General features: G+C 42.0%; 1 protein-coding gene and 1 long non-coding RNA gene across 2 annotated transcripts in view; one reads left to right on the top strand and one right to left on the bottom strand.

Moving 5' to 3' along the window:
- Positions 1–6,474, bottom strand: part of LOC119131419 (SWI/SNF-related matrix-associated actin-dependent regulator of chromatin subfamily B member 1) — an 82,159-nt gene extending 75,685 nt beyond the window's left edge. The window contains exons 1-2 of the mRNA XM_037265879.1: positions 6,247–6,474; positions 5,261–5,372 (exon numbers count right to left, since the gene is read on the bottom strand). Coding sequence (XP_037121774.1) covers positions 5,261–5,372; positions 6,247–6,336 — 202 coding nt within the window. The 5' untranslated portion in view covers positions 6,337–6,474. The remainder of the gene's footprint in view (positions 1–5,260; positions 5,373–6,246) is intronic.
- LOC119131444 overlaps positions 1–26,805 on the top strand; it is a 546,859-nt gene that overhangs the window by 201,209 nt on the left and 318,845 nt on the right. The gene's annotated exons all lie outside the window — the stretch shown is intronic.

The following is a 26,805-nucleotide window of genomic DNA, read 5'->3' as shown; positions in this document are numbered from 1 at the left end:
TTGAAAACCCTTGTGCAATTATGTTAATTTTCATGAACCCCAAACGTTTGAATGGTAGTGTATAATGACAAACGATGTCAAACGACAATGAATGATATTGAAAAGATGTAAAATGACTGGGAATGGGCTGAACATGTTGAAGTTGAAAAAAAAAGCCCCTTATGACGAAAAAGACATATGGACTCAGATTTCCCTCGCCCGGACACGGGTCACCGGGGCCCCCCTCTGGAGCCAGGCCTGGAGGTGGGGCTCGAAGGCAAGCGTCTGGGGCCCGGCCGGGCACAGCCCGAAAAGGAAACGTGGGTCCCCCTTTCCATAGGCTCACCACCTGTGGGAGGGGTCAAAGGGGTCGGGTGCATTGTGAGCTGGGCGGCGGCTAAAGGCAGAGACCTTGGCAGTCTGATCCCCGGCTGCAGAAGCTGGATCCTGGGACATGGAATGTCACCTCTCTGGCTGGAAAGGAGCCCGAGCTGGTGTGCGAGGCAGAAAAGTTCCGACTAGACATAGTCGGACTTGCCTCCACACACAGTTTGGGTTCTGGTACAAGCCCTCTCGAGAGGGGCTGGACTCTCTTCCACTCTGGAGTTGCCCACGGTGAGAGGCGTCAAGCAGGTGTGGGTATACTTATTGCCCCCCAGCTGGGCGCCTGCACATTGGGGTTCACCCCGGTGAACGAGAGGGTAGCTTCCCTCCGCCTTCGGGTGGGGGGACGGGTCCTGACTGTTGTTTGTGTCTATGCACCAAACGGCAGCTCACAGTACCCACCCTTCTTGGAGTCCCTGGAGGAAGTGCTGGAGAGCGCTCCTTCTGGGGACTCCATTGTTCTACTGGGTGACTTCAATACTCGCGTGGGCAATAACAGTGAGACCTAGAAGGGCGTGATTAGGAGGAACGGCCCCCCGAGCTGAACCCGAGCGGTGTTCTATCATTGGAATTCTGTGCTCGACACGGATTGTCAATAATGAACACCATGTTCAAGCATAAGAGTGTCCATGTGTGCACTTGGCACCAAGACACCCTAGGCCGCAGCTCGATGATCGACTTTGTAGTCGTGTCATCGGATTTGAGGCTGCATGTTCTGGACACTCGGGTGAAGAGAGGGGCGGTGCTGTCAACTGATCACCACCTGGTGGTGGGTTGGCTCCGATGGTGGGGGAAGATGCCGGTCCGACCTGGCAGACCCAAACGCTCTGTGAGGGTCTGCTGGGAACATCTGGCAGAATCCCCTGTCAGGAAGAGCTTCAACTCCCACCTCCAGCAGAGCTTTTCCCACGTCCCGGGGGAGGCGGGGGGACATCGAGTCCGAGTGGACCATGTTCCGCGCCTCCATTGTTGAGGCAGCCGACCAGAGCTGTGGCCATAAGGTCGTCGGTGCCTGTTGTGGCGGCAATCCCCGAACCCGCTGGTGGACACCGGCGGTAAGGGATGCCATCAAGCTGAAGAAGGAGTCCTATCAGGCCGTTTTGGCCTGCGGCACGCGGCTTCGGCGGTTGCTGAGGCAAAAAACCCGGGAGTGAGAGGAGTTTAGCGAGGTCATGGAGAATGACTTCCGGACATCTTCGAGGAAATTCTGGTCCACCATCCGGCATCTCAGGAGGGGGAAGCAGTGCACCGTCAACACTGTTTACGGTGGAGATGGTGTGCTGCTGACCTCGACTCGGGACGTCGTGAGTCGGTGGGGAGAATACTTCGAAGACCTCCTCAATTCCACCGACACGCCTTCCATTGTGGAAGCAGGGCCTGGAGACTCTGAGGCGGACTCTCCAATCTCTGGGGTCGGGAGGTGGAACCTTGGATTCAGGAGGAGCAGTGTGGCTTTCGTCCTGGCCGTAGAACAGTGGACCAGCTCTACACCCTCGGCAGGATCCTCGAGGGGGCATGGGATTTCGCCAACCAGTCCACATGTGTTTTGTGGACTTGGAGAAGGCGTTCGACTGTGTCCCTTGGGAGATTCTGTTGAGGGTGCTTCGGGAGTACGGGGTGCCGAGCCAACTGATAAGCGCGGTTCGGTCCCTGTATCTACGATGCCAGAGTTTGGTCCGCATTTCCGGCAGTAAGTCGGATTCGTTCCCAGTGAGGGTTGGACTCCGCCAAGGCTGCCCTTTGTCACCAATTCTGTTTGTAATTTTTATGGACAGAATTTCTAGGTGCAGCCGAGGCGTTGAGGGTGTCCGGTTTGAGGACCTCAGCATCGCATCTCTGCTTTTTGCAGACGACGTGGTGCTGTTGGCTTCTTCAAGCCGTGATCTCCAGCTCTCACTGGAGCGGTTCGCAGCCGAGTGTGAAGCGGTCGGGATGAGGGTCAGCACCTCCAAATCCGAGTCTATGGTCCTTGGTCGGAAAAGGGTGGAATGTTCTCTCCGGATCGGGGATGAGATCCTGCCCCAAGTGGAGGAGTTCAAGTATCTTGGGGTCTTGTTCACGAGTGAGGGGAGGATGGAGCGCGAGATCGACAGGCGGATCGGTGCAGCGTCGGCAGTAATGCGGATTCTGTACCGGTCTGTTGGGGTAAAGAGAGAGCTGAGCCAAAAGGCAAAGCTCTCAATTTGCCGGTCGATTTACGCACCTACCCTCACCTATGGTCACGAGCTATGGGTTGTTACCGAGAGAACGAGATCCCGGATACAAGCGGCCGAAATGAGTTTCCTCCGCAGGATGTCCGGGCTCTCCCTTAGAGATAGGGTGAGAAGCTCGGTCATCCGGGAGAGACTCAGAGTAGAGTCGCTGCTCCTCCACGTTGAGAGGAGCCAGATGAGGTGGCTCGGGCATTTCATCAGGATGCCTCCTGGACGCCTCCCAGGGGAGGTGTTCCGGGCATCTCCCACCGGTAGGAGACCCCGTGGACGACCCAGGACGCGCTGGAGAGACTGTGTCTCTCAGCTGGCCTGGGAACGTCTTGGGATCCACCGGGATGAGCTGGATGAAGTGGCTGGGGAGAGGGAAGTCTGGGAGTCCCTCCTAAAGCTGCTGCCCCCGCGACCCGACCCCGGATAAGTGGAAGAGGATGGATGGATGGATGGATGGATGGATGGATGGATGGATGGATGGATGGATGGATGGATGGATGGATGGATGGATGGATGGATGGATGGATGGATGGATGGATGGATGGATGGATGGATGGATGGATGGATGTTGAAGTTGGAATGTTTCAAATCAATCAAAAAATGTAGAAATTGTACAAAGAAAAGCATAAATAATTTTTGAATATTTTTGTGGATATTTAAATAGAGAAAATATAAAATGTTTGATACGTGGAAATTTTCAGAACCAGTCAGCATAAGATCAACAGTTTAAAGTTGTAACAGATTAAATCGGTAAAAAAAAAAATTAAATTAGAGAAGAGAAACAAAAAACTGTAATTAATGATATTTATGGATAATTTAATGGAGAAGTTGAATTTTTGGTAAATGGAAATTTTTAGAATCAGTAGGCATAAGATGAACAGTTTAAAGTGGAATTGTTTGAATCTGTCAAAAAAATTTGACATTAGAAATTAATTGAATGAGCTAAATGTTAGTTTCAAATGGGAACGATGTAAATGAGAAATGTTGAATGAGTCACTGAATATGAATAGTGAATTTTTAGTTGAAAAATTTTAAATTTTGTGAAAATTTTAAATATCTGCAATTCAAACTTAGTAGCCTGAATAACATGTATTCTCAGGATGTTTTCCAACTGAGATTGTGTGAATCATTAATTAATGAAGAAATAGAGGAGAATAATGAGGGATATATAAATAAATTGAAATTGTACAAAGAAAAGCATAAATAATTTTTGAATATTTTTGTGGATATTTAAATAGAGAAAATATAAAATTTTTGATACGTGGAAATTTTCAGAACCAGTCAGCATAAGATCAACAGTTTAAAGTTGTAACAGATTAAATCGGTAAAATAAAATTGAAATTAGAGAAGAGAAACAAAAAAGTGTAATTAATAGGGGTGTAAATCGCGGGTTTTGTCACGATACGATATCATATCGATACAAAGAACCACGATACGATATTTGCCGATATCTTAAAGCCTGCTGTGATTCATTCACGATACATCACGATATAGTGCTCCACGATCGATATTTTTATTTTATTTTTTTTTTTAAATAAAAAATATAGAACAATATCCTGATTTATAACAATTCATACGCAAAATCAACAAGGTACTGCAAACTCTTTATTTAGGAAATTACAAGAGTATTGTAGTATACAAAGTGCTTATTTTAACACTGAACTTGATCAAATTCCTATATTTTTTTTCATATAAGTAAAGAAAAATGAATATTCTTTCTTTTTTTGTAATACCATTAACTTTAAAGTGCATTACTGAACTATTTATTTACAATAATTTTAATTGTCCGTTGAGCCATCTTTTCTTTGGAATCCAAAGTGCTTCCAAACGAATGACTTGAAGCCCAAAGGGGAGCGAATTTCCTCGTCTTCTTGGACACTAGCCATAGCACCAGCCCAGGAGCCGCGTAGTTGTCGGCTCCCCTTTCACGTGCCTGCTCTGCTAACAACACAACACGCCGCGTACTGCTCCCGGAAAGAGGAAGCAAGCAACAATGAACTGGATTTCAAAATAAAGTCGCGTCTAATGTCCGAGGTCAAACACGGCGATATAAATCGATGTTTACGTTTAGCATCGATGCCAATAAATCGTAGAGCATTATATCGATTAATCGATGTGTATCGATGAATCGTTACACCCCTAGTAATTAATGATATTTATGGATGATTTAATGGAGAAGTTGAATTTTTGGTAAATGGAAATTTTTAGAATCAGTCGGCATAAGATGAATAGTTTAAAGTGGAATTGTTTGAATCTGTCAAAAAATGTTGACATTAGAAATTAATTGAATGAGCTAAATGTTAGTTTCAAATGGGAACAATGTAAATGTGAAATGTTGAATGAGTCACTGAATATGAATAGTGAATTTTTAGTTGAAAAATTTAAAATTTTGTGAAAATTTTAAATATCTGCAATTCAAACTTAGTAGCCTGAATAACATGTATTCTCAGGATGCTTTCCAACTGAGATTGTGTGAATCATTAATTAATGAAGAAATAGAGGAGAATAATGAGGGATATATGAATAATTCTTTTTTTCTGCAGAAAAATAATGTGAATATTAGAAAATTTGAAATCACCCTTCACACAATCAATGCATTACTTTGTAGAATAAAGTGAGAAATGGGTTGATACATATTTAAGCTACTTCATTCAAGCAAATGTGCAGATACAAATCTATACTGCAACACTCACCATGTGATGACGCTACAATTTTCTTTCTCTCCTCCACTGAAGCAAGCCTCCTCCATAAAGATGGATATCTTTTGTATAAAGATCCTCGAAACATACGCAGATAGTTTCCTACCTGAAATCAAACAATGAATGTGACTTGACACTTAAAAATTCACTGTTCCACTTGAACTAGAACCAGAAAATTGCCAACCTGCTGGATAGAATCTAATAAATTATATGTTTGAGCTCATCCCAACAGGAAGCATTTTTTGTTTTGTTCCACACTGCTGATGAAATTAAAAGCTGTAAGAACCACGAGTATTCATGGTAGGCTGCAATTTAGGCTACATCGAAATAAGTGGAAGGAAACTGAGATGGGCTTGGTGGCGCACGGGCTAGCACATCTGCCTCACAGTTAGGAGGGTGTGGGTTCGATTCCACCTCCGGCCCTCCCTGTGTGAAGTTTGCATGTTCTCCCCGTGTCCGCGTGGGTTTTCTCCGGGCACTCCGGTTTCCTCCCACATCCCCAAAGACATGCTTGGTAGGCCGATTGAGCACTCCAAATTGCCCCTGGGTGAGAGTGCTAGTGCGGATGGTTATTCGTCTCTGCGTGCCCTGCGATTGGCTGGCAACCAATTCAGGGTGTCCCCTGCCTACTGCCCGATGACGGCTGGGATAGGCTCCAGCACGCCCGCGACCCCCGTGGGGACAAAGCTGTACAGAAAATGGAAGGATGGATGGAAACTGAAACGAGATCTCGACTTCAGGCAGCCACGACCTACCAAAAAAATATATAAATAAAAACGCATTACTTAATTGACTCCTCTCTACTTTGCAGACCAATGGGTGTAACTAAGACGCTGACTGAACATGGACTTGTATGGACACATGTTCCGAATACATTCCTCTTTTTTATGTGCTCGAAAATGCAAACAACACAAATTATGACATGCGTCGCTTCAACAGCTAGTAAGAAAAGCAAATCTTGTGGTAACATCGGCACATACCTCCGAACCAACCATGTAAAAATCCCCATCTTGTTCTAACTGAAATTTAACTGGCTTCTGTCCATATGTTTTACTCAGTGCCAACTGCATGGCTGCACTATATTCATGTATGTGTGTATTTTTAAAGGCTTCTTCTCTATTTACGGCAGAAAATGCACGTTGCCTTGGCCGTAGGTACCAGACCTACTCGATTAGACAGATCGGCTCCGGGGACTGCGCCTCTTGATGACGACACGCTATATGATTGGCTGGAAGATAGTATGGTGACGTTTAAGATTGTGGTTGGTTAGTTTTGCGGAAGAGCGATTATTTATTTTGGTCTCGCACACACGCACACACGTACAAACGGGAATCGAACTCACGGTGTCGGCACACAAGACAGGCAAGTGTACCCCTATACCACCAGCGACTCCCGCCAGACAAGCGATTATAATTCGAATTTTTTGAGTGTCTGTATCAAATCTTTTCACATTTATTTAAGCATATACTCAATGCAAAACAAAACGCACATTAATAAAAATAAGAATACAAATAAATACAACTGCAAGGGGTTATCCACTTGTGATATGAACAGATGAACATTTTAGTAATAGTTTTATTCCACCGAGTTTCTCAAACAATTTCTTAGGGATATGATACAAGAGAGAGTTGCTATTTCGGAAATATTTTAACCAAATATTCAGGGTCCCATTTATAAATTCAATATCAATAACCTGAATGTCACTATCGTAATATATACATTTCTTAAAGATCAAACAGCCCTACTATTTCGTATCAAACACCTTTAAACACCTTCAAGGAAATTAAATGAGTGCAAAGGTTTACGTGCTAGGCATCTAGCTTCATATGGTCTGTATATCGTTTAAATGCTACTTGAAAATGTATTTACGACTACAAAAAATGGGGTCCATGACCAAACCGCGTTAGACAGAAAGTAGAATCGAAGAGCGTAAAATAGAGCTTCAGCAGTATTTGTTGTGAACACAGCATGACTGTGATTTAATCTCGTCATCAGAAACGCGTAAAATAGAGCTTGAGCAGTATTTGTTGTGAACACAGCATGACTGTCATTGAATCACATCCCCAGAAACTCTGGTAACATGCTCTTGGCACTTAGTTCCCATAATGCAACACGAGGCGCAAAACATTTTATTTAGAAAGTTATAGAGCAGTGGTCCCCAACCTTTTTTGCGCCACTCACCGGTTACGTGTCGGAAATATTTTCGCGGACCGGCCTTTATATAAATAAATAGTACATTTATATTAATAAATAATACATTTATAATAATTGAATAAATATGAGGAAATAAAATGATACGACTGGCATAAAAACAAGTATAAACGACATAAAAATAAAACTCAACATTACGTTGAATTAGTGGGAGCACTGAGCTTGTTTCTCAGAAAAGAGCCGGTCCCATCCAGGCGTAATCGGAGACAATGACACCCGAAGGGGTTAAGGTTTGTCTTTTAATACAGGATGCTTGGTCTCCATGTGCCGAAGCAGTTTTGAAGGTTTCATTGACTCGTTAGCTAGCCTGTCGCCACATATTATGCAGAGTGGACTTAGCACGTCAGTGGCGATAAATCCATATTTTAAGTAGGACTCCAGAAATGTTCTTTTAAATGCAGCTTTCCTTTTCTTAGAAGTCGTAGCCTCTTCTTCTTCCGTCTCCTCATTGGGCTTTTTTCCCTTTTCGAAGAAGCTTTCCAAACATCTCTGTTTTTTGCTCATATTTGCTTGCTTTGCGGGCTCGACTGAGGTGACGTCACGTGACCGAGATGAGCGTCTTGACCTGAACCGACGGATGTAATTGGGAGAGAATCTTACTAATTTTTGCTAGCTTTGCGGGCTCGACTGGGGAAACATGTCACGTGACCGGGACGAGCATCTTTTCCTGAATTAATTGATCGTCCATAAAAAAAATATTTATATATTTTCTGTGCGGCTTTGCGGCCCAGTACCAAGTGACCCACGGACCGGTACCGGTCCGCGGACCGAGGGTTGGGGACCCCTGTTATAGAGGACATTAATCCATGTTATAGACCTATATGTATTTATGTTACGAATCATTGAATGTGTGTCAAATTCAAATGTTAACATTTACAGCACTGTTTGCTTTTTTTCTAACAAACCATAACTTATGGGTTTGTAATTCCGTCAAGTTTTGGGGAATGGAGGATCCAAATGCTGGTAAGCAAAGAAGCAGTGGTGGGGTTCAATCAAAAAAGCATTTATTTTAAAGGAAAAAACGGCAAACCAGGCACTATATATGTCGTTGCTGACGACACGACTCTGGTGGGTCTCATCACCAAGGGCGACGAGACTCAATACAGGTTGGAGGTTGACCTTCTGACCACGTGGTGCAAGGACAACAACCTCCTGCTGAACGTCAACAAGACCAAGGAGATTGTTGTTGACTTCCGGAAGGGTCACACCCGGCACCTGCCGCTGACCATCGACGGTGCTGTGGTGGAGAGAGTGAGCAGCACCAGGTTCCTGGGGGTGCACATCAGTGAGGATCTCTCCTGGTTCACCAACACCGCATCACTGGCGAAGAAGGCCCAGCGCCGCCTGTACTTCCTGCGGAAACTCAGGCGAGCGTGTACTCCTCCGGCCGTCATGACTACATTTTACCGTGGCACCATTGAGAGCGTCCTCTCCAGCTGTATTGCTGTTTGGGGTGGTAGCTGCACTGACTACAACATGAAGGCCCTCCAGCGCATAGTGAACACGGCTGGTAAGATTATTGGTGCTTCACTTCCCTCCTTGAAGGACATTTACACCTCCCATTTCACCCGCAAGGCGACCACGATTGTGAGTGATGTGAGTCACCCCGCTCACTCTTTGTTCGACCTTCTGCCCTCTGGGAAGAGGTACAGGAGCCTGCGCTCCCGCACCACCAGACTCACCAACAGCTTCGTACTCCAGGCTGTTAGGATCCTGAACTCTCTCCCCCCTTCTGCGTAGCGTCCTGTACTTTTGCGCTATATTCTGACTGTCTGCTGTATGCACACTGTATGCACACTTGCTCCGTTTTGCTCCTCTTATTTATTTATTTATTGTGTTATTTGTTTATTTATTATTTATTCATCACTCTTATTATTCATTGTTTGTGCCTTCTTGTTTTTATTTTGTGTTGTTTGCTTGTATGTATGTCGTGTACTATGTCTTGTCACCGTGGGATAGTGGAAACGTAATTTCGATTTCTTTGTGTGTCTTGGCATGTGAAGAGGTTGACAATAAAGCAGACTTTGACTTTGACTATTGATCGTGGAAAAACTAAAGCAAGGGATCAAAACTAGAGGCGACAAAATATCAAAATATCGTATTGGCCCGAATATAAGACGGTGTTTTTTGCATTGAAATAAGACTGAAAAAGTGGGGGTCTAGACATTATACCAGGGGTGGGCAAACCTTTTGACTTGCGAGACGGATTGGGTTCTAAATTTTGGCCAAGGCGCTGAACCAGGAGCAGATGGATGTATTGTTTGTGTGAAATAATATAAACGACATGTAAAGGTCATTGCATAAAAGCTTTTGGCCTTTAATAGGTAGTAAAGCATGGATATTCAAATAAAGCTTTTCGAAAACAAATGCATTCAGCATTGAAAACAATATTTCACCAAAAAACTACTATCAGTGATTCTAATTAAATACGACATCGCTAATATGAATAACAGTGTCTATCACTTCAGCGACTGCACGTCAGATTTATGAAAGATGTTTACCGTATTTTCACGTTCAAAAGGCGCACTGTAATAAAAGGCGCAGTCTCAGTTGTGTGCCATGACTGTGTTTAACGCACACATAGGGCGCAACGGCTCATAAGGCGCGGGTTTTATACCGTAATTTCCGGACTATAAGCCGCACCGGACTATAAGCCGCACCAGCTAAAATTCGGGGATATTTTAGTTTTTTTCTTATATAAGCCGCACCGGACTATAAGCCGCACGTGCGCACGAGTTATTTACAAAGAAAGACAGTACACAGAAAGCCTTTTTAAAGTTTTAATAACATACTTTAACATGTCTTTCTAAACGCTGGCTGTGACGCAGCAGTAGTACCGCAGCAACACGGAAGTGTGTACGTGAGTTATTAACAAAGAAAGATGGTACACAGAAAGCCTTTTTAAAGTTTTAATAACATACCTTAACATTTCTTTCCAAACACTGCCTGTGACGCGGCAATAATACCGCAGCAACACGGCAGTAACACAGCACTAATAGTGCTGGATTAAAAAAAACATACTGGTAAAAGTCACTGAGACGCGGCGGTAACACAGCAGCAACACGGTAGCACAGCTCTAACAGGGCTGGTTAAAAAAACATACTAGTGAAAGTAAAATAAAGAGCTTCATCGTCTTCATCTTCCTCGTGTGCACTGAAACCATCGTCTTCCTCCTCAGTGTCCGATTGGAATAGCGTTAGATATCCTTCGCCTCACACTTTCTCAGTCTCTCTTTCGTCGTCGCTTTTATGCATTTCTTCTAGTGTGATGAGGGTCTGTTCATGCTAATTTTATTCATGCACGAAGCGCTAAATTACATTAAACTAGCGAGCGACACGTATCGCTCCAAAGAAGATGTGACCGGGAAATAAAAAAAAAAAGGGTGACGCAACACAATGTCATCAACATCAACTGCCTTTAACTTAAAAGCGGCATCATATGCATTTCTTTTGTCCCCCATAATGACAGTTTGTGTATAAACGCTTCCTTTCAGTAATGTCCGTCTTGATCTCGTTCTGTCTCTTCTTTGTGTGAATTATACGGCACTATTTGCCTGGCGGATGGACATGCGATCAACATACCACTTTTCTCCCCAGTGACCGTGTCACATATCCCTCCGCCCAGCAAAGCGGTGCCGCACAACAGCGGTCCACAGCCTTTTTACGACTGTATAAAAGTGATCAAGTCATCACAAAAATCACGGAAGAAATCCTTCTTTTGTCCCCCATAATGACGGTTTGTGTATAAAAGCTTCCTTTCAGTAATGTCCGTCTTGATCTCGTTCTGTATAAAAGTGATCAAGTCATCACAAAAATCAAAATTTGAGAAAAGAGTCGCGGCTTATAGTCCGAAATTTACGGTATATACAATCCACGGCCACACTTAGCCCTTTAATGTCCTCATGGCGCTCTCAACTACGTCCGCCTTACAACAACACACACACACACACACACACATGCGGTGCCAGCAGACATGTTAGCTTTACTTGTTTTACATGTTTACTTTGAACGGCCGGTTCACACCGATGTCCAGCGGTTGGAGTTCCTTTGTCGTGCCTCCCGGAATGACAGCAAGCTCGGCGTTCATTGCTTCAATTGTTTTTTCACATCAGCTGTGACGACAGCACACACACACACACACACACACACACACACACACACACACACACACACACACACACACACACACACGGGGCGCACTGCAAATCCACGCCCACACTTCCCCCGTAAACGTTCTCATGGCAACAACAACAACAACACACACACACGAGCATACAAGTGTGCGTATACAAAACTGAGTTTGGTATTCACATTTTTATTACCGGTAATGGTCATCAATCAAACCCATCGAAGTCCTCATCCTCTGTTTCCGAATTGAACAGCAGCGCTAAATCTCCAACTGACATGCCAGGTTCACATTCTTCACTGTCAGTCACTTTCCGTGCTGTGTGGCTCCTCGGCTATGATGCCGGCTTTTACAAAAGCTCGAACAACAGTGCCAGCAGACGTGTTATCCCAAGCATCCACAATCCATTCGCAAATTGTGGCATAACTCGCCCGGCGCTGCCTTCCACTCTTAGTGAAACTATGCTCTCCATCGGTCATCCATCGCTCCTACGTCGCTCGCAGCTTTACTTTGAACGGCTGGTTCACACCGATGTCCAGCGGTTGGAGTTGCTTTGTTGTGCCTCCCGGAATGACAACAAGCTCGGCGTTCATTTGCTTCACCTGTTTTTTCACATCGGCTGTGAGATGGGCACGCATAGAGTCACAGATCAACAGCGATGGTGATGCGTGGAAAAAAACACCCGGTCTCCTTACATACACCTCCCTCAGCCACTCAGTCATCATTTCCTCATCCATCTAGCCCTTTGCCTTAATGATGACTCCTGCTGGAAACTTCTCTTTAGGCAAAGTCTTTCTCTTAAAAATCACCATAGGCGGCAGTTTCTGTCCATTAGCATGACAGCCAAGCACAACAGTAAAAGAAGACTTTTCCTATCCCGTTGTGCGTATCGTGATCGTCTTGGTCCCTTTCTTCTCCACAGTGTGATTCACCGGGATGTCGAAAGTGAGCGGCACCTCGTCCATGTTGGTGATGTGGCTGGGCTGGATGTGTTTGTCGGCGATGCGTTTGCTGCAGTAGGAGCGGAAGATGGCCAGCTTTTCCTTATAATCCGGTGGAAGTTGCTGCGCCAACGTAGTCCTGGTCCAGATGGAAAAATGGCACCGTTTCATGAAACGAGAGCACCAAGACGGACGTCCTTGAAAATGTTCAATTTTCAATTCTTCTGCTAGCGTTGCTGCTTTTAGTCGAATGGTGACCGTCGAAACGCTTCTCCCACTCGTTCTTTGCTCGATGATCCACTGTTCGAGACTTTCCTCCAACTCGGGCCACCTCGCCTTACGTCCGCGGAAACTCAGCTGCGTCTTCTTGACCTGTCGGAGCTCGTTTTCCAGCTTCCTCCACTTGCGAACCATCGATTCGTTGATTTCAAATTCTCTCACGGCTGCAATGCGCGAATTGCGAGAATGCTGACGTCAAAGACCACACTCAAAATTCGGCACTGATAGAAAGACAACGCGGAGTGCGCCGGGTCCGTAGTACTTAGTACGTACACGCACTTGTGAGTGTGCACCGAGCTTTCTGACACAGCTTCAGAGAGTAAATGCTCGGGTTCCTCATCTACTGGGGAAACGCAGTCATTGCAGGGAAAATCACCCCAAAAAATTTTTAATAATACAATTAAATCAGGTTTGACGGGCCAGATTAAACAGCCCCGTCGGCCGGATGTGGCCCGTGGGCCGTAGTTTGTCCTGCTAACCCTGCATTATACCCATTCACAACGCTAGATGGTGCCAGATATCTTTAAAGCGAATGCTGAACTTAACACATCTAATACGGCTGCAGTAGCGAAGAGGGGAGAGACGTCATGGGAAGAAATTGCTGCTCAATACCCAAGTTTGAATGTACAATTTCATTGATGTAACATCTAACCATAAGATCGTAGCATAGCCAGAGCAATGGGTTTGTGGAATGCCTTCAAAAAGACACCATATCCTTTGTGTAGTTAAAAATGAAATATGGGGTGAATACAGTGTATCAACGTTTGAGTCCTTCCCTTTGTTGTATTTTTCTGTAGCTGTTAGTTGAATTGCATGTTTTCATTTATAAGCTTTATTTGAATGTGATTATTCTCATGAGTTTAATTCAACCTGTGACCTTTTTGTATGCATTTAAGCAGGAATGAAATCTTATTTTCATTTAGGTGCAATTCAACAGGAGAAAGAAATTACTTGGAAGCAGCTCAAAATGAAACAAAAATATAGTAAAAAAGGTAAGGCATGTTTTGCTCGGCTGTGATTGCACCTCACTTAATTTTTATTTTATTATTTTAAATGGACTCACGCTATTAAACAAGGTCAGTATTAATTTAAAATAAAATATTAATTATTTGGCTACTTCAAATAGTTTAAAGCCCAAACAAAATGTTTTCCAACATCCTCTCAGTTAATTCTAGAATTTGTGGATTAAAACTTGACACAAATTCAATTGTTTTATACCTATTGTAGTCATTTAAAATGTGACACTGTAGCCTACACCAACACTCATTAAAATAGTATTTTAAAACAAACGCTGAGTTCTGCTCAGCCCACAGAAAAAAAATAATGCTCTGCATCCCCGATATTATAAAGAAAATGCCATTTGCAAAACAACAGTGCTATGCATAAAGGTTGCTCTAATATTAGTGCATGTTCGGGATGTGTGGGAATTGAACTAATGATGCCCGCACAAAAGACAGGCGAGTGTACCACCACACCATCAGGCATCCCACGGCCAGCGAAGGTTACTGAGATGAATTATACTATTTAAAGAAAAGCGGTAACGTTCGATAAGATATTCTTCCGGAAATGATCAAATGTCTAATCGGGGTCAAAGATCCTTCCGTGACGTAACGCGTTGCGAAATATGAAAGCTTTGATGTCGATCAGATTTGAATAGAATGGACAATCCATGCTTAACTGCTTTCTTTGTGTGGGAGGAGACTGGTAGAAACTGGGTCTTTATAGTAAACCTGCCAGCAGGCAGGTCATGTTCACAGAGTAAGTAACCGCAGTAACTGACCCAGAGTTTAACTTACCTCTCTTTCTGGAGCGGATAATTTAGAAATTCCCTCGTTTCCGGGGTAACTTACTCTGAGTTTTCACATTTCCCGCTTTCTTGAATACCTCCCTGGTGCCACACACGTCAGCTGATTACCTCAAAACACCTGCAAATGCCTTCAAATGGACTCTCAGTTTTGTTCTGAAGGGTACACAATCAAGGGGAAGACTTCTGACTTGACAGTTGTCCAAAAGACGACCATTGACATCTTGCACAAGGAGGGCAAGACACAAAAGGCCGTTCTGGCCGTTCGCAGAGCTTTGTGTCCAAGCACATTAATAGACAGGTGAAGGGACAGAAGAAATGTGGTAGAAAAAAGCGTACAAACTATAGGGATAACCGCACCCTGGAGAGAATTGTTTAACAAAACACATTTAAGAATGTGGGGGGGATTCACAAAGAGTGGACTGCAGCTGGAGTCAGCGCTTCAAGAACCACCACAAAGAGGCGCATGAAAGACATGGGTTTCAGCTGTCAGATTCCTTGTATCAAGCCACTCTTGAACAACAGACAGCTCTCGCCTGGGCTAAGGACAGAAAGGACTGGACTGCTGCTGAGTGGTCCAAAGTTATGTTCTCTGATGAGTAAATTTTGCATTTCGTTTGGAAATCAAGGTCCTAGAGTAGTGTTCCCTCTAAGCTGCGCAATTGCGCACTGCTCGCGCAGTCTCTGCGCACAAGAAAATCCATGCTGCACACAAAATAAAATTCAGCATAAACTGATTGATTAATATCTAATGTTAGACATAATCTATTCTAATTAAATGGACGAATGATTTTCTTTCTGTGCCTTTTTGTAGTGTAAATCAGTGATTGACAGGGTATGATATGATATGGTTCACTTACGCTACATAGCATAGTCTTCGTCATAGCATTGACAGTGCCTGAAAATGTGTCCTGCCCATCCGTGCCGTGCAGGTTACCTAGCTAACAACAGTGCGGCGGAGTCAAGAGATGCAAATGCTAAGTTAGCTAGCCCCTTATCATGGCAAAACGAACGAGCAGCGACACATCCGCTCGCCAAGCCAAAGTAAATAAGAGATGCGGCAGTTCTTTTAAGATGGAATGGTTGTTGGAGTGTGTGCAAATAAACGTAAACGGTGAAACTGGGTGTGATTTTTGCTTTTTTGAGTGAGAATGGTCTACTATGCAAAACATGCAGTGAAGCCAAAGTGGCGGGCGAGTTTACGGAGGGAGAAATATGGACTGAATGGAAATTTGGCTACCTCAAGCGTCACATTCAACAGAAATGTCATTTGAAAGCTGTTGGAATTGTACAAAGAATGGACAGGGGATCGGTGCATTATTGCGGGAGAGCCCAAAAGACCGACAGAAAAGGAACGAGCTGTCACACAAAGCAAAATTCGACCCGGAGCAAGTTAAAGTTGTCATTTACAATATTTTATTTATTTATTTATTTATTTATTTATTTATTTAATCTAATGTTGCGCACACTGGTCCACAGTGTGTACAGGGAGCTTGTGTGTTTGCACAGACACTTGAAAAATTAGAGGGAACATTGTCCCAGAGTCTGGAGGAAGAGCGGAGAAGCACAGGATCCACATTACATGAAGTCCAGTGTAAAGTTTCCACCGTCAGTGATGGTGTGGGATACCATGTCATCTGCTGGTGTTGGCCCACTCTGTTTTCTGAGATTCAAGGTAAATGCAGCCGTCTACCAGGAAGTTTTAGAGCACTTCATGCTTCCTGCTGCTGGCCAACTTTATGGAGATGCAGATTTAACTTTCCAACAGGACTTGGCACATGCACACAGTGCCAAAACCACCAGTATCTGGGTTAAGGAGCATGGTATTGAAGGAATAGAGTCAAAAGACACAAAACCCGCCTAGCCACAATAACAGATATGCTCACATCTCTTTAGATAAAGTATATAAGCAGACAAGTATATTCATGGAGTCAACCAATAAAGAAGACATCCTTTGATATAAGATAATAACAGAGGTTGCTACAACTTCACGATTCAATATGTATTTCTGTGCACTGCAAAATAAATGTCTTTTGATATGTTGCTTAAATAGCTTAATGACCCTTAAGGAACTGTGTAATGCATGCCTGATGTTTGTTCTCTAAATCATGGACACGGCCAGAGTCGTCTTGACCGTTCAGTACTTGATTATATCTTGTGTTTTGACTAAACGTCATATGTCGCCTAATGCGGGACGCCAGCTTTTCGATTACTACTGAACGCTCTGCACAGAGGGAAATGTTTTGCCTAACAGAAAAGATATGGTGGGAAGCCTGATTAAACTAAGAATATAATGATGTGAGCAAAGACATGGAGTATCAAAAGAACTAACTTTGCATAGTCAGGGAACAGTAATAGATTAATGATGTTACAACCAAAAAGCTCACATAAATTCGTACAAAATGACAAAAGTGAAAGAATGAGGTACGACAGTATATGTGCAAGGAATGGAGCAGAATGTTTACAGGAAGGTCACTTGGAGATAAAACCAGCTGGTGCCAGAAGGAGACAGCCAAGGACTCGGCCAAAGATGATCCCCAAGGCCGAAAGACAGGATGGAAGACGGCAGCCCCCACACACATACCGAATCGTCCATACCAGCACCCACTCCGATGGAATCAAACTCTACTGCGAACTCGCCCCACCCCAACGACTCATCACCCATCAAACGCGCCCCACACCGGCCTGTGCAACTGAATATAAGCAGACCAAAGAACCTTGAACGTTGCCTTTTCTGAATGGAGACTTTCTGCTCTTGAAGGGCCCAGCGCTGTATTGTACTTTCCTGAAAACAGAGCTTTCTTAACAAGAATTATGATTGAACTCAACCAACCTGTGTAAGTCTAATTTCTGCTTCAGTGTCTTTGCATTTTCCTAAATCTGAAGAAATTAAACGAGCACGCAGTGAGTGAATTGGATAACAGGTGATTGGCAATGGCTTTTGCCGTGAGGCGCAGATAGCGCTCCCTAAATTGTGGACCAAATCCAACAAATGGTGACCATCCGACGTGATTTCTTCAGAAGGGAAAGTGCATGCTCCAGGAAGGATTCTTCCATCTCCGCTCTTGCTCAACAATATTGCAGTCCGATCAACACAAAAGGTAAGGGGGAACTTTTTTTATAAAAATCTCCCAGTTCAGCAATGTTGTGGAGTGAAAGCGGAGTAAAATTAAAATTAAAAATTAATAATTTTAGCTCTGTGTTCAGGAATTGTGGTTGTATGTATATACTACATTTATGCTTGTATGGGAACTGGTGAAAAAGTGACGTTTTGTGGAAAAGAAAAGGACAAAGGTGGTGAGGACTTCGTCTGATCAGCGAAGGAAACTCACACCGTGGAACTTGTGGGATGCCAATGGCTAGCATATAGGCACCGGAGTGGCCTCAATAGTAGACGCTTAGGGACTTTGTACTGTTGCCTAAGGTCAGGGTCGATTGGATCGGCCAGGCCACCAATACGAGTCGGGGACTCGTGAAAAAAAAAAAAAAAAAGAAATGTGACGGCATCGCTGATATAGCAGGACGGATGCCTGGCGACCTCAATAGTGCGACCTTAGAGACTTATATTGTTGTCTAGGGCGAAGGGTAACTGGGTTAACCAGGTCGCTACATAATTGTTGAAGTGTGTCTATGATGATATTGTGTGGAAAGCAGGCTTGGCTGTCAGATGGGACAGCGACGCAGCTAGAGAAGTGAGTGATTAGTTGTGGTGCTGCTGTTCATGGGATGGAAGTGATGATTTGTGGTTCATGAAGAACAATAAGTTGATTTGTATAAAATTGTTGATTTATATTTGGCATGTGAGTTGGAGTCAGAAAAATGGCTTAAAAAGAATTTGATAAAGAATATATATAATTAGCATGAAGGTTGTATCCCATTGTGTGGTGGGGTTAAACTGTAACCATTTTTGTTTTCAAAAGGGTGCGGCTCTAAAGTTTGGGCCAAACGGTCAGGTGGGCACAAATGCATATTTTGGACAGAGGTGGGGGGTTGCATTGTGCGACGTGGTGGTGGCGAGGCTCTCCACACTTCGGTTGCCCCCCCCTTGTCATCAACTGGGAAGATTGTCATGTCTATGTTGTGGGCCCGTGTGTTATCTATGTTTGTCTTTGTGTATCAGTTTGTTATAAATGATGGAATTGGGCTAAAATGTTGCACGAAGATGGTGTGCTAGACAATGGTTTATCAGATTGGCATTGTTAAATGTAAAAATGAGAAATTATAGAATAATCTGAGGGCTGTGGGGAGAAACTGGTCCAACGAGGAGAGTGCCCAGCCCTCATAAAAAATGTGAGAGTAAGAGAGAGAACATACATTATTGAATTGGATCAAATTACATAAATTGTGATTGCAGATGTTAAATTTAGGAGGAATTATTGATCGATTAGGACATTAGACTATGCAAGGTGGTTACATGTGAGAATAAATCAAAGATTTGAATCACTTAGAGTTAAAAACAACAAATAAAAACGACATTGCAAGGGGGCACTTTTTATTAAAAGAACACCAAGTAAAGTATTAAGCAGGGGGCATTCGTGATTGGGATTAAATTAAGGATAAAATTAGGTCAATGATGAGAAATCAATGGTGCTCTGCACAAAAAGGCTAAAATTTTAACGGGGAAATATTTGGAGTACTTGGGTTTATTTTGTTTATTGTTATGTTTTCTTTGTGTTCTTGGGTTAGGGTTCAGGTGTTCCTTGTTATTCTCTTATCGCCTGCATTGTAAATGTTTTCTTTATGCAGATAGGTTAACAGGCTAGGAATTTAGTGAGGAGATAATTGATCAATTGATGGGGGTTAATAATTGTCCAAATTCTAGTCACATGTTTTGAGGGACCACAGCAATAACATTATATTTGGAGGCCATTATTTAGTACGTGATGACAGTGTCTAGATAAGTAGACTGTTTTATCTAAAAATGTGAGAGTGAAGGAGGAGGTTTGATTTGTAATCTGGCATTTGGGTGCCACTTTTAAGAGTCTGTGCAGGAGCAGAGATTGTTTTTGTTTGTTTTTAAAGATATATTTAACAGTTTATCTCGGTGCAGTAAGGATATAGCAATTCAGAAAGACTTAAAATTAAAAGCAAAATTACATTTTAATTCTGACATATGCCAGCTAACATGAGGATGGCAAATAAATAAATGAATAAATACTAGCTCAAATGTGGCATGTGTTTTAAATTGGGCGATAAGATGTTCACTTTCAAGCACTATCATTTAGCGCTGCTGACAACAATAACATATGAGATGGTAAATCAAGGAGGAGTGTCATATTTGGAACACAGGCACTGTATGACCTATAGATTGAACAATAACATTCACCGCATATACAACCATGTTGGTAGATTGTTAAATTACATTACAGTTTAATACAAAGGATTTCGGAACTTTATTTGATGATAAACACTGGAACGAGGATTTTAGCTGTGTTAATGGGTCGGGTGGATGGATTACTCAGAAAAAAAAAAAGAAAAAAAAAAGCATTTGATAAGGGCGGCTTGATAGTAAGATGATGAGTGTGCGCAACTGGTAGGAGACAAAATGTTAAGAGGAAGATTTGGGGTGTAAGGAACAAATACTACACAGGAAGACTGATAACACGAAGATAGTTTTGTGAAATTTGTGTCCCAGTGTGTTCTGCCCTAGCGTGTGGCACAAGTCCTGAACTGAGTCCTCGTACTCCACTGGCTGTCTCAAAATCAACAGAGGACTGTCCCTGGTCATGAGACCTTTGACCTTTGGGAGAACAACGGGAACTATTATCATGCTTGAAGGGGGCAAGCACAGCTCTTCACAGGACAAGAACCATACAGTTGGTGGAATACACACAGTTGCAGACCAAAAAGAAAATGGACCGAAAGAACAAAAACAAGATGGACGCATTTGAGAATGGCGGACAATCCAGCCCTGAGTCATCATCATGAGAATCTAAGAGGAGAGGCTGCTAAAGACTTGCACGAGGCACATGAAGTCAAACTGGACACATTGCTAAAGACTGCTGAACCATTACAAAGTTGGTGGAGTAAGGGACAAAAGGGATGGAAGTGTGTTTGGGTGCTGGGGCGGACATAACTGAGGAGTTTTGATAAAAGAGGGAATAATAAGGCTGCTTATTGACATTGAAACGGGGATAAAAAAACAAAATACATCGATATGGACAGTGAAGATGCACTAATAATAACAAATCATACGACAGCGTGATCAGAATCTTTGCAAAGTGTGCATTGATCGATAGAAATTAAATCATTTGAATCATAAATTTCTATATGTAACATAGCATTTCAAAGACATGAGGAATCTAATTGAAATAATGAAATTTTATAATTGGACCGGTGAAAATTTGGATTCGGGCAAAAGAAGGCTGAATTGCTAAACTTAATTGACCTTTATCGAAACGACAGAATTTAATTACACATCAATTGCGACTGATTTATAGGATGCATATTTGAGTTTGAAGGGGTAAGGGGCCATAAGAAAGTTGGAATTCTGGATAGTCAGCACAATAGTAATACAGGGCACTACTTAATTAAAAAAGAATACAGTAGGGTTTTTAAATAACAATTACAGTGACATGACCCTTGCGACAATTGATTTAAATGGCAATTTATGATAGGTACTTGGGGTTAGGATTAACAATCCATCCATCCATCCATTACTGGTGCGCTCGTCCTTACGAGGGTCACGGAGGATTAACAATAATAATTAGAATTTGTCATTTCTGTAGAAATTGCGTGTGAAGGCGTAGAGGCTGAATAAAAATTCGGGGAATGCTACAAGATTGTGTTTAAATTTGGAACGTGTTGAAGTGGTCAGAAAATGGATGAAAATATAGAAAGAATTCTGTAAAATTGGGCGTGAATTTTAAAGTTGAAAATTTGAAATTTTTCAAAAGTGGGAAGTTTTGGAATAGGTAGGCATAAGATGAACAGTTAAAAAATTGAAATGGGTTGAGTCAATGAAAAAAAATTAATTAGAAATTACAAGGGAAAAAGGAAATTTTGCAAAATCTTACCGCAATGTTGAAAGTGAAAATGTGAAATTTTAATCTAGAAAGTGAAAGAAGGTGAATTGGAAAGTGAAAGAAGGCGAATTGGAGCAATTATGAGGAAGAAAATGAGAAATGTTGAATGTGCCATGAAGATTGAATGGTGAAATATTGGCTTAGAATTTGTAAACATCTCGAAAACCGTACATTTTAGAATATTTGGCATGAATATTTAAAAGTGTTAAAAGTGGAATGAAGTGAATCAGATGAATTTGTAGAAGTAGTTAAGGTAAAAATAAATAAATTTAAAAAAAAAAAGAATAAAAAAAAAAAGAATAAATAAATAAATAAAAAAAGAGGCAGAAGAATGCAGAAGAAGTTGAATAATAATAAAGTCAAGGCAAGTCAAGTTTATTTACGTATATAGCCCATAAGCAAGTCTCAAAGGGCTTCGAATGTACAAAAATTGACAATTTAAAGTACAGGAACAATAAGTGTGAAGGCCACAATGATGATCATGACAGTAAAAATATTTCTAATTGGTTTTGATAGGTACAAAGGGGGAACATGGAAGAAGGTTTCAAAATTTGTGATTTAGCGTGACTCCATTATCAAGAGTAAGCATTTCTTTTTGATTCTAAGAATTGGCATCAACAAAAATGAGAACGATAATCTTCAAGGTGATAGTGTAAGTGGCAGGAAGAAGCTGTGTATATTGTTTTTAAACATTATTTTTAGTATCATTATTTTTTAGGAGGGTCAGTAATGCTTGTGAGGAGATGAATGAAGGAACTAGGGAGTGCTCTATAATTTTTTGGTTCTTTGCCAGAGGTAGTTATTTGGAGGGATGAATTTAAACTGAAAGCAAAATGGAACTGTTTAGTGGAAGAAATATGGGAAGGTGGAAATATTGAAGTTACAGCTCAACACGAAGTGTCAAATAGTCTAAGTGTGAGATGTGAGCAAACTAAATGGGGAGTTAAATCATGTTCCAGCATGCTGCATGTTGGCAAACGATGAGAGGACAGGAGACCAGACAATTAGATATTAATTTTGGATTTAAAATAAAAAAGGGAAATTTTAATTGAGGAGAAAATTTTGCGTAGGAATGGTTCCTTTTACAATTTAATATTGTATGTTTTTATGTGTGTGTTGTGGGATGACAGTTTGTCTGAAATGGTGTATGAATGTTAAGTCTGTGCTTGTGGTGTTTGTGTATTGTGAATGGTCAACATGATTCAAAGTTGGGGTGATGTGATCACAGCAGAGGATAACATTCCTCTCACCTGAAAAAAAATAAAATAAAGATACTACAGATTTGAAAAAGCAAGATTGATCGGGGCTAATTTTGGACTAAATATGGGTTTAGGATTACTCTGGGGCACCATTGACAACAAAAGACTTCAATGGAGAAGGCCCAATTCAAGATTATGACCAGACGTGACAATACCAGCATTGACAATCAAGACTCTGAGTCAAGACAGTGTATGACAACAACTCTGGACTTACCTGACAGCGTGACGAAATGTATGTGACGGAAGTTGTGATGATTTGCTTTGTTTTGATGTTTTACCTAATTGTATTGCAGCCTCTAACAGCAACCCAGGGAGCAGATTGTGCTTCCTTTGTTAAACTCGTGTTTACTTTGCAGGTTGTCAACTGCAGTCTTGGAGAATTTTGTGTCATGTCTGTGAACATGCATTAACAACTAACCCCTTACTTTTCATAATGAGTTTGTAAATGTGATCGTTTTCAGGACAGGCTCGGCAGGCTCCAGTTTTCAATTTCATACATTTGACATGCGCCCGTGTGTGGATTATTTTTGTTTATCATTATGAATTTTATTTTTTGGTGATATGGATGTTTATTGTCCGGAGAGCTGCATGCACAGCTACAGGAGGGTGATGGCTTTTGTTCATACAGCCATGTGAGATGCTGCCAGTCGAGTTTCAGGGACTGAGAATTGGTGATTCCAGGCCAGGATGGCATCTGGAGGTACACCGAAGTCCAGCTGGCGATGGGTATGTTACCATGGACATTGTTATTTTTACATTTTTTAGAATGTGTCCAAAGGGGGAGGGAAAAAAAATAAATAAAAAATAAAAAAAATAAAGGGGGGAACTGTGAGATTTTAAGTGTTTTCAGAATTGATGGTTTTTAAGTCTTCAACATGCTTGACGGAGGAGAAGAAGCAGCTTGGCAGAAATGAAGTGAATGGGAGACAACATCGTGAAATGGAGCCAAAGCCTGGTAACAAGTGTGGAGAGTTTTAAAATAGCTTATAATAAATTGTAGACCTTTCAAAACAGGATCAAATAGGTGGGAGAGTATTAAATGTAAAGAATTGGAACAATAACATACAGACTCCAAACGAATTTGGAACAGGTGGATAACTTATGAACGATAAAGTTTGAATAACACATTATTCACGTGATTCATTTGCAGGATAAACAATGGAAGGGATTGATAAATTGAACACATTTAAGATGACTGCAGGAGTATTATGGCGAAAACAAATAGATTCAACAAAAGTTTTTCCCTATAAAATGGTGGCGTTTGGGTTTGAAGTACATAGTCGCTTCAAAGGAGGAAAAGCATGAATTAAGATACGTGATTGATCAATGATTAAATGGTAGTCAAACAACAGATTGAATAAATTACGATGACTATGCTTTGAAAAGGCTATCCCTTATACCAGGTCTGTCAAAAAAAAATAAAATAAATAAAATAAAAAATAATAATAATTTTCGGGCCGCATTGTAGTCATAGCTTCTTTTGGAGGGCTGTTATGACTGTCACCCCAAATAAATGTATGAGCACCTCATATTATATACAGTAAAAGCTACAAAATAAACTGACAAGTAATTCGTTTTCAAATCAGACAAGTAAAAACTGGTCTAATAGTTAAAAATAAAATATTATTAAAAGTGAAGACAATTTGCAATTCGAGTAATGACACATGAATATGAAGCACAATTTGTCTTCGCGGGCCACATAAAATGATGTGCCTGGCTGCATCTGGCCCCCGGGCCTTGAGTTTGACACCTGTGCCTTATACAAAGGTAAAGAAGGATTAGAATTTGATAGAACAGATATGGACATTCACATATTCCAATAGAGTTTAAACTGCTTGCAATACTATTACAAATTAATTAACACTTGTGAGTGAGTGCGGGATTGATTGATTGATTGATTGATCGATTGATTGATTGATTGATTGATCGATTGATTGATTGATTGATTGATTGACTGATTGACTGATTGACTGAATGACCGGGTGACAGAATGGGCGATCGTTCGATGTCTGTCTGTCTATGTGCATGTATGGATGTATGTATGTATTTCGTTATTTGTTTATGTATTTTTCTCTCACGTTTTCGTTTTCATCTTCCACTTCATTCGGGAATCTTCTCGCTTTTTAAGAATCTTCCCTGCCATCTCTCCTTGATAGTTCCATGCTGTCACTAGAATGTCGTCTAGGCCAATTGCCTTTCCCCTCTCCATCTTTTACAAATGTCTGGGTATGAATTTTATCTATATTTATTTTTCTCACTCATTGGCGGCCCCACAGAGGGACTTGAAGCGGCTCCACAGAGGGACGTGGTGGGCCGACAGAGGGATTACGAACACATATGGGTTTTTGGTGACCTCAGTTAAACTGAGGTCAACAGAGGGTGTGAAGGAATAGGGTCAAAAGACACAAAACCCGCCTAGCCACAATAACAGATATGCTCACATCTCTTTAGATAAAGTATATAAGCAGACAAGTATATTCATGGAGTCAACCAATAAAGAAGACATTCTTTGATATAAGATAATAACAGAGGTTGCTACAACTTCACGATTCAATATGTATTTCTGTGCACTGCAAAATAAATGTCTTTTGATATGTTGCTTAAATAGCTTAATGACCCTTAAGGAACTGTGTAATGCATGCCTGATGTTTGTTCTCTAAATCATGGACACGGCCAGAGTCGTCTTGACCGTTCAGTACTTGATTATATCTTGTGTTTTGACTAAACGTCATATGTCGCCTAATGCGGGACGCCAGCTTTTCGATTACTACTGAACGCTCTGCACAGAGGGAAATGTTTTGCCTAACAGAAAAGATATGGTGGGAAGCCTGATTAAACTAAGAATATAATGATGTGAGCAAAGACATGGAGTATCAAAAGAACTAACTTTGCATAGTCAGGGAACAGTAATAGATTAATGATGTTACAACCAAAAAGCTCACATAAATTCGTACAAAATGACAAAAGTGAAAGAATGAGGTACGACAGTATATGTGCAAGGAATGGAGCAGAATGTTTACAGGAAGGTCACTTGGAGATAAAACCAGCTGGTGCCAGAAGGAGACAGCCAAGGACTCGGCCAAAGATGATCCCCAAGGCCGAAAGACAGGATGGAAGACGGCAGCCCCCACACACATACCGAATCGTCCATACCAGCACCCACTCCGATGGAATCAAACTCTACTGCGAACTCGCCCCACCCCAACGACTCATCACCCATCAAACGCGCCCCACACCGGCCTGTGCAACTGAATATAAGCAGACCAAAGAACCTTGAACGTTGCCTTTTCTGAATGGAGACTTTCTGCTCTTGAAGGGCCCAGCGCTGTATTGTACTTTCCTGAAAACAGAGCTTTCTTAACAAGAATTATGATTGAACTCAACCAACCTGTGTAAGTCTAATTTCTGCTTCAGTGTCTTTGCATTTTCCTAAATCTGAAGAAATTAAACGAGCACGCAGTGAGTGAATTGGATAACAGGTGATTGGCAATGGCTTTTGCCGTGAGGCGCAGATAGCGCTCCCTAAATTGTGGACCAAATCCAACAGTATTGTTGGATTTGGTCCTCAATTTGGGAAGCGCGCTATCCGCACCTCACGGAAAAAGCCATAGCCAATCACCTGTTATCCAATTCACTCACTGCGTGCTCGTTTTATTTCTTCAGTTTTAGGAAAAGACTAAGACACCAAAACAAAATTAAACTTACACAGGTTGGTTGAGTTCAATCACAATTCTTGTTAAGAAAGCTCTGTTTTCAGGAAAAATACAATATAGCGCTGGGCCTTTCGTGCGACAATGCTCAAGAGCAGAAAGTCCCCAATCAGAAAAGGCAACGTTCAATGTTCTTTGGTCAGCTTGTATTCAGTTGCACATGCCGGTGTGGGGCGAGTTTGATG

This window comes from Syngnathus acus, chromosome 12 (genome assembly GCF_901709675.1).
Source record: "Syngnathus acus chromosome 12, fSynAcu1.2, whole genome shotgun sequence".
Lineage (NCBI taxonomy): Eukaryota > Metazoa > Chordata > Actinopteri > Syngnathiformes > Syngnathidae > Syngnathus > Syngnathus acus.
The sequence above is the reverse complement of the archived record's forward strand: the minus strand, read 5'-3'. Positions and strand labels throughout refer to the sequence as shown.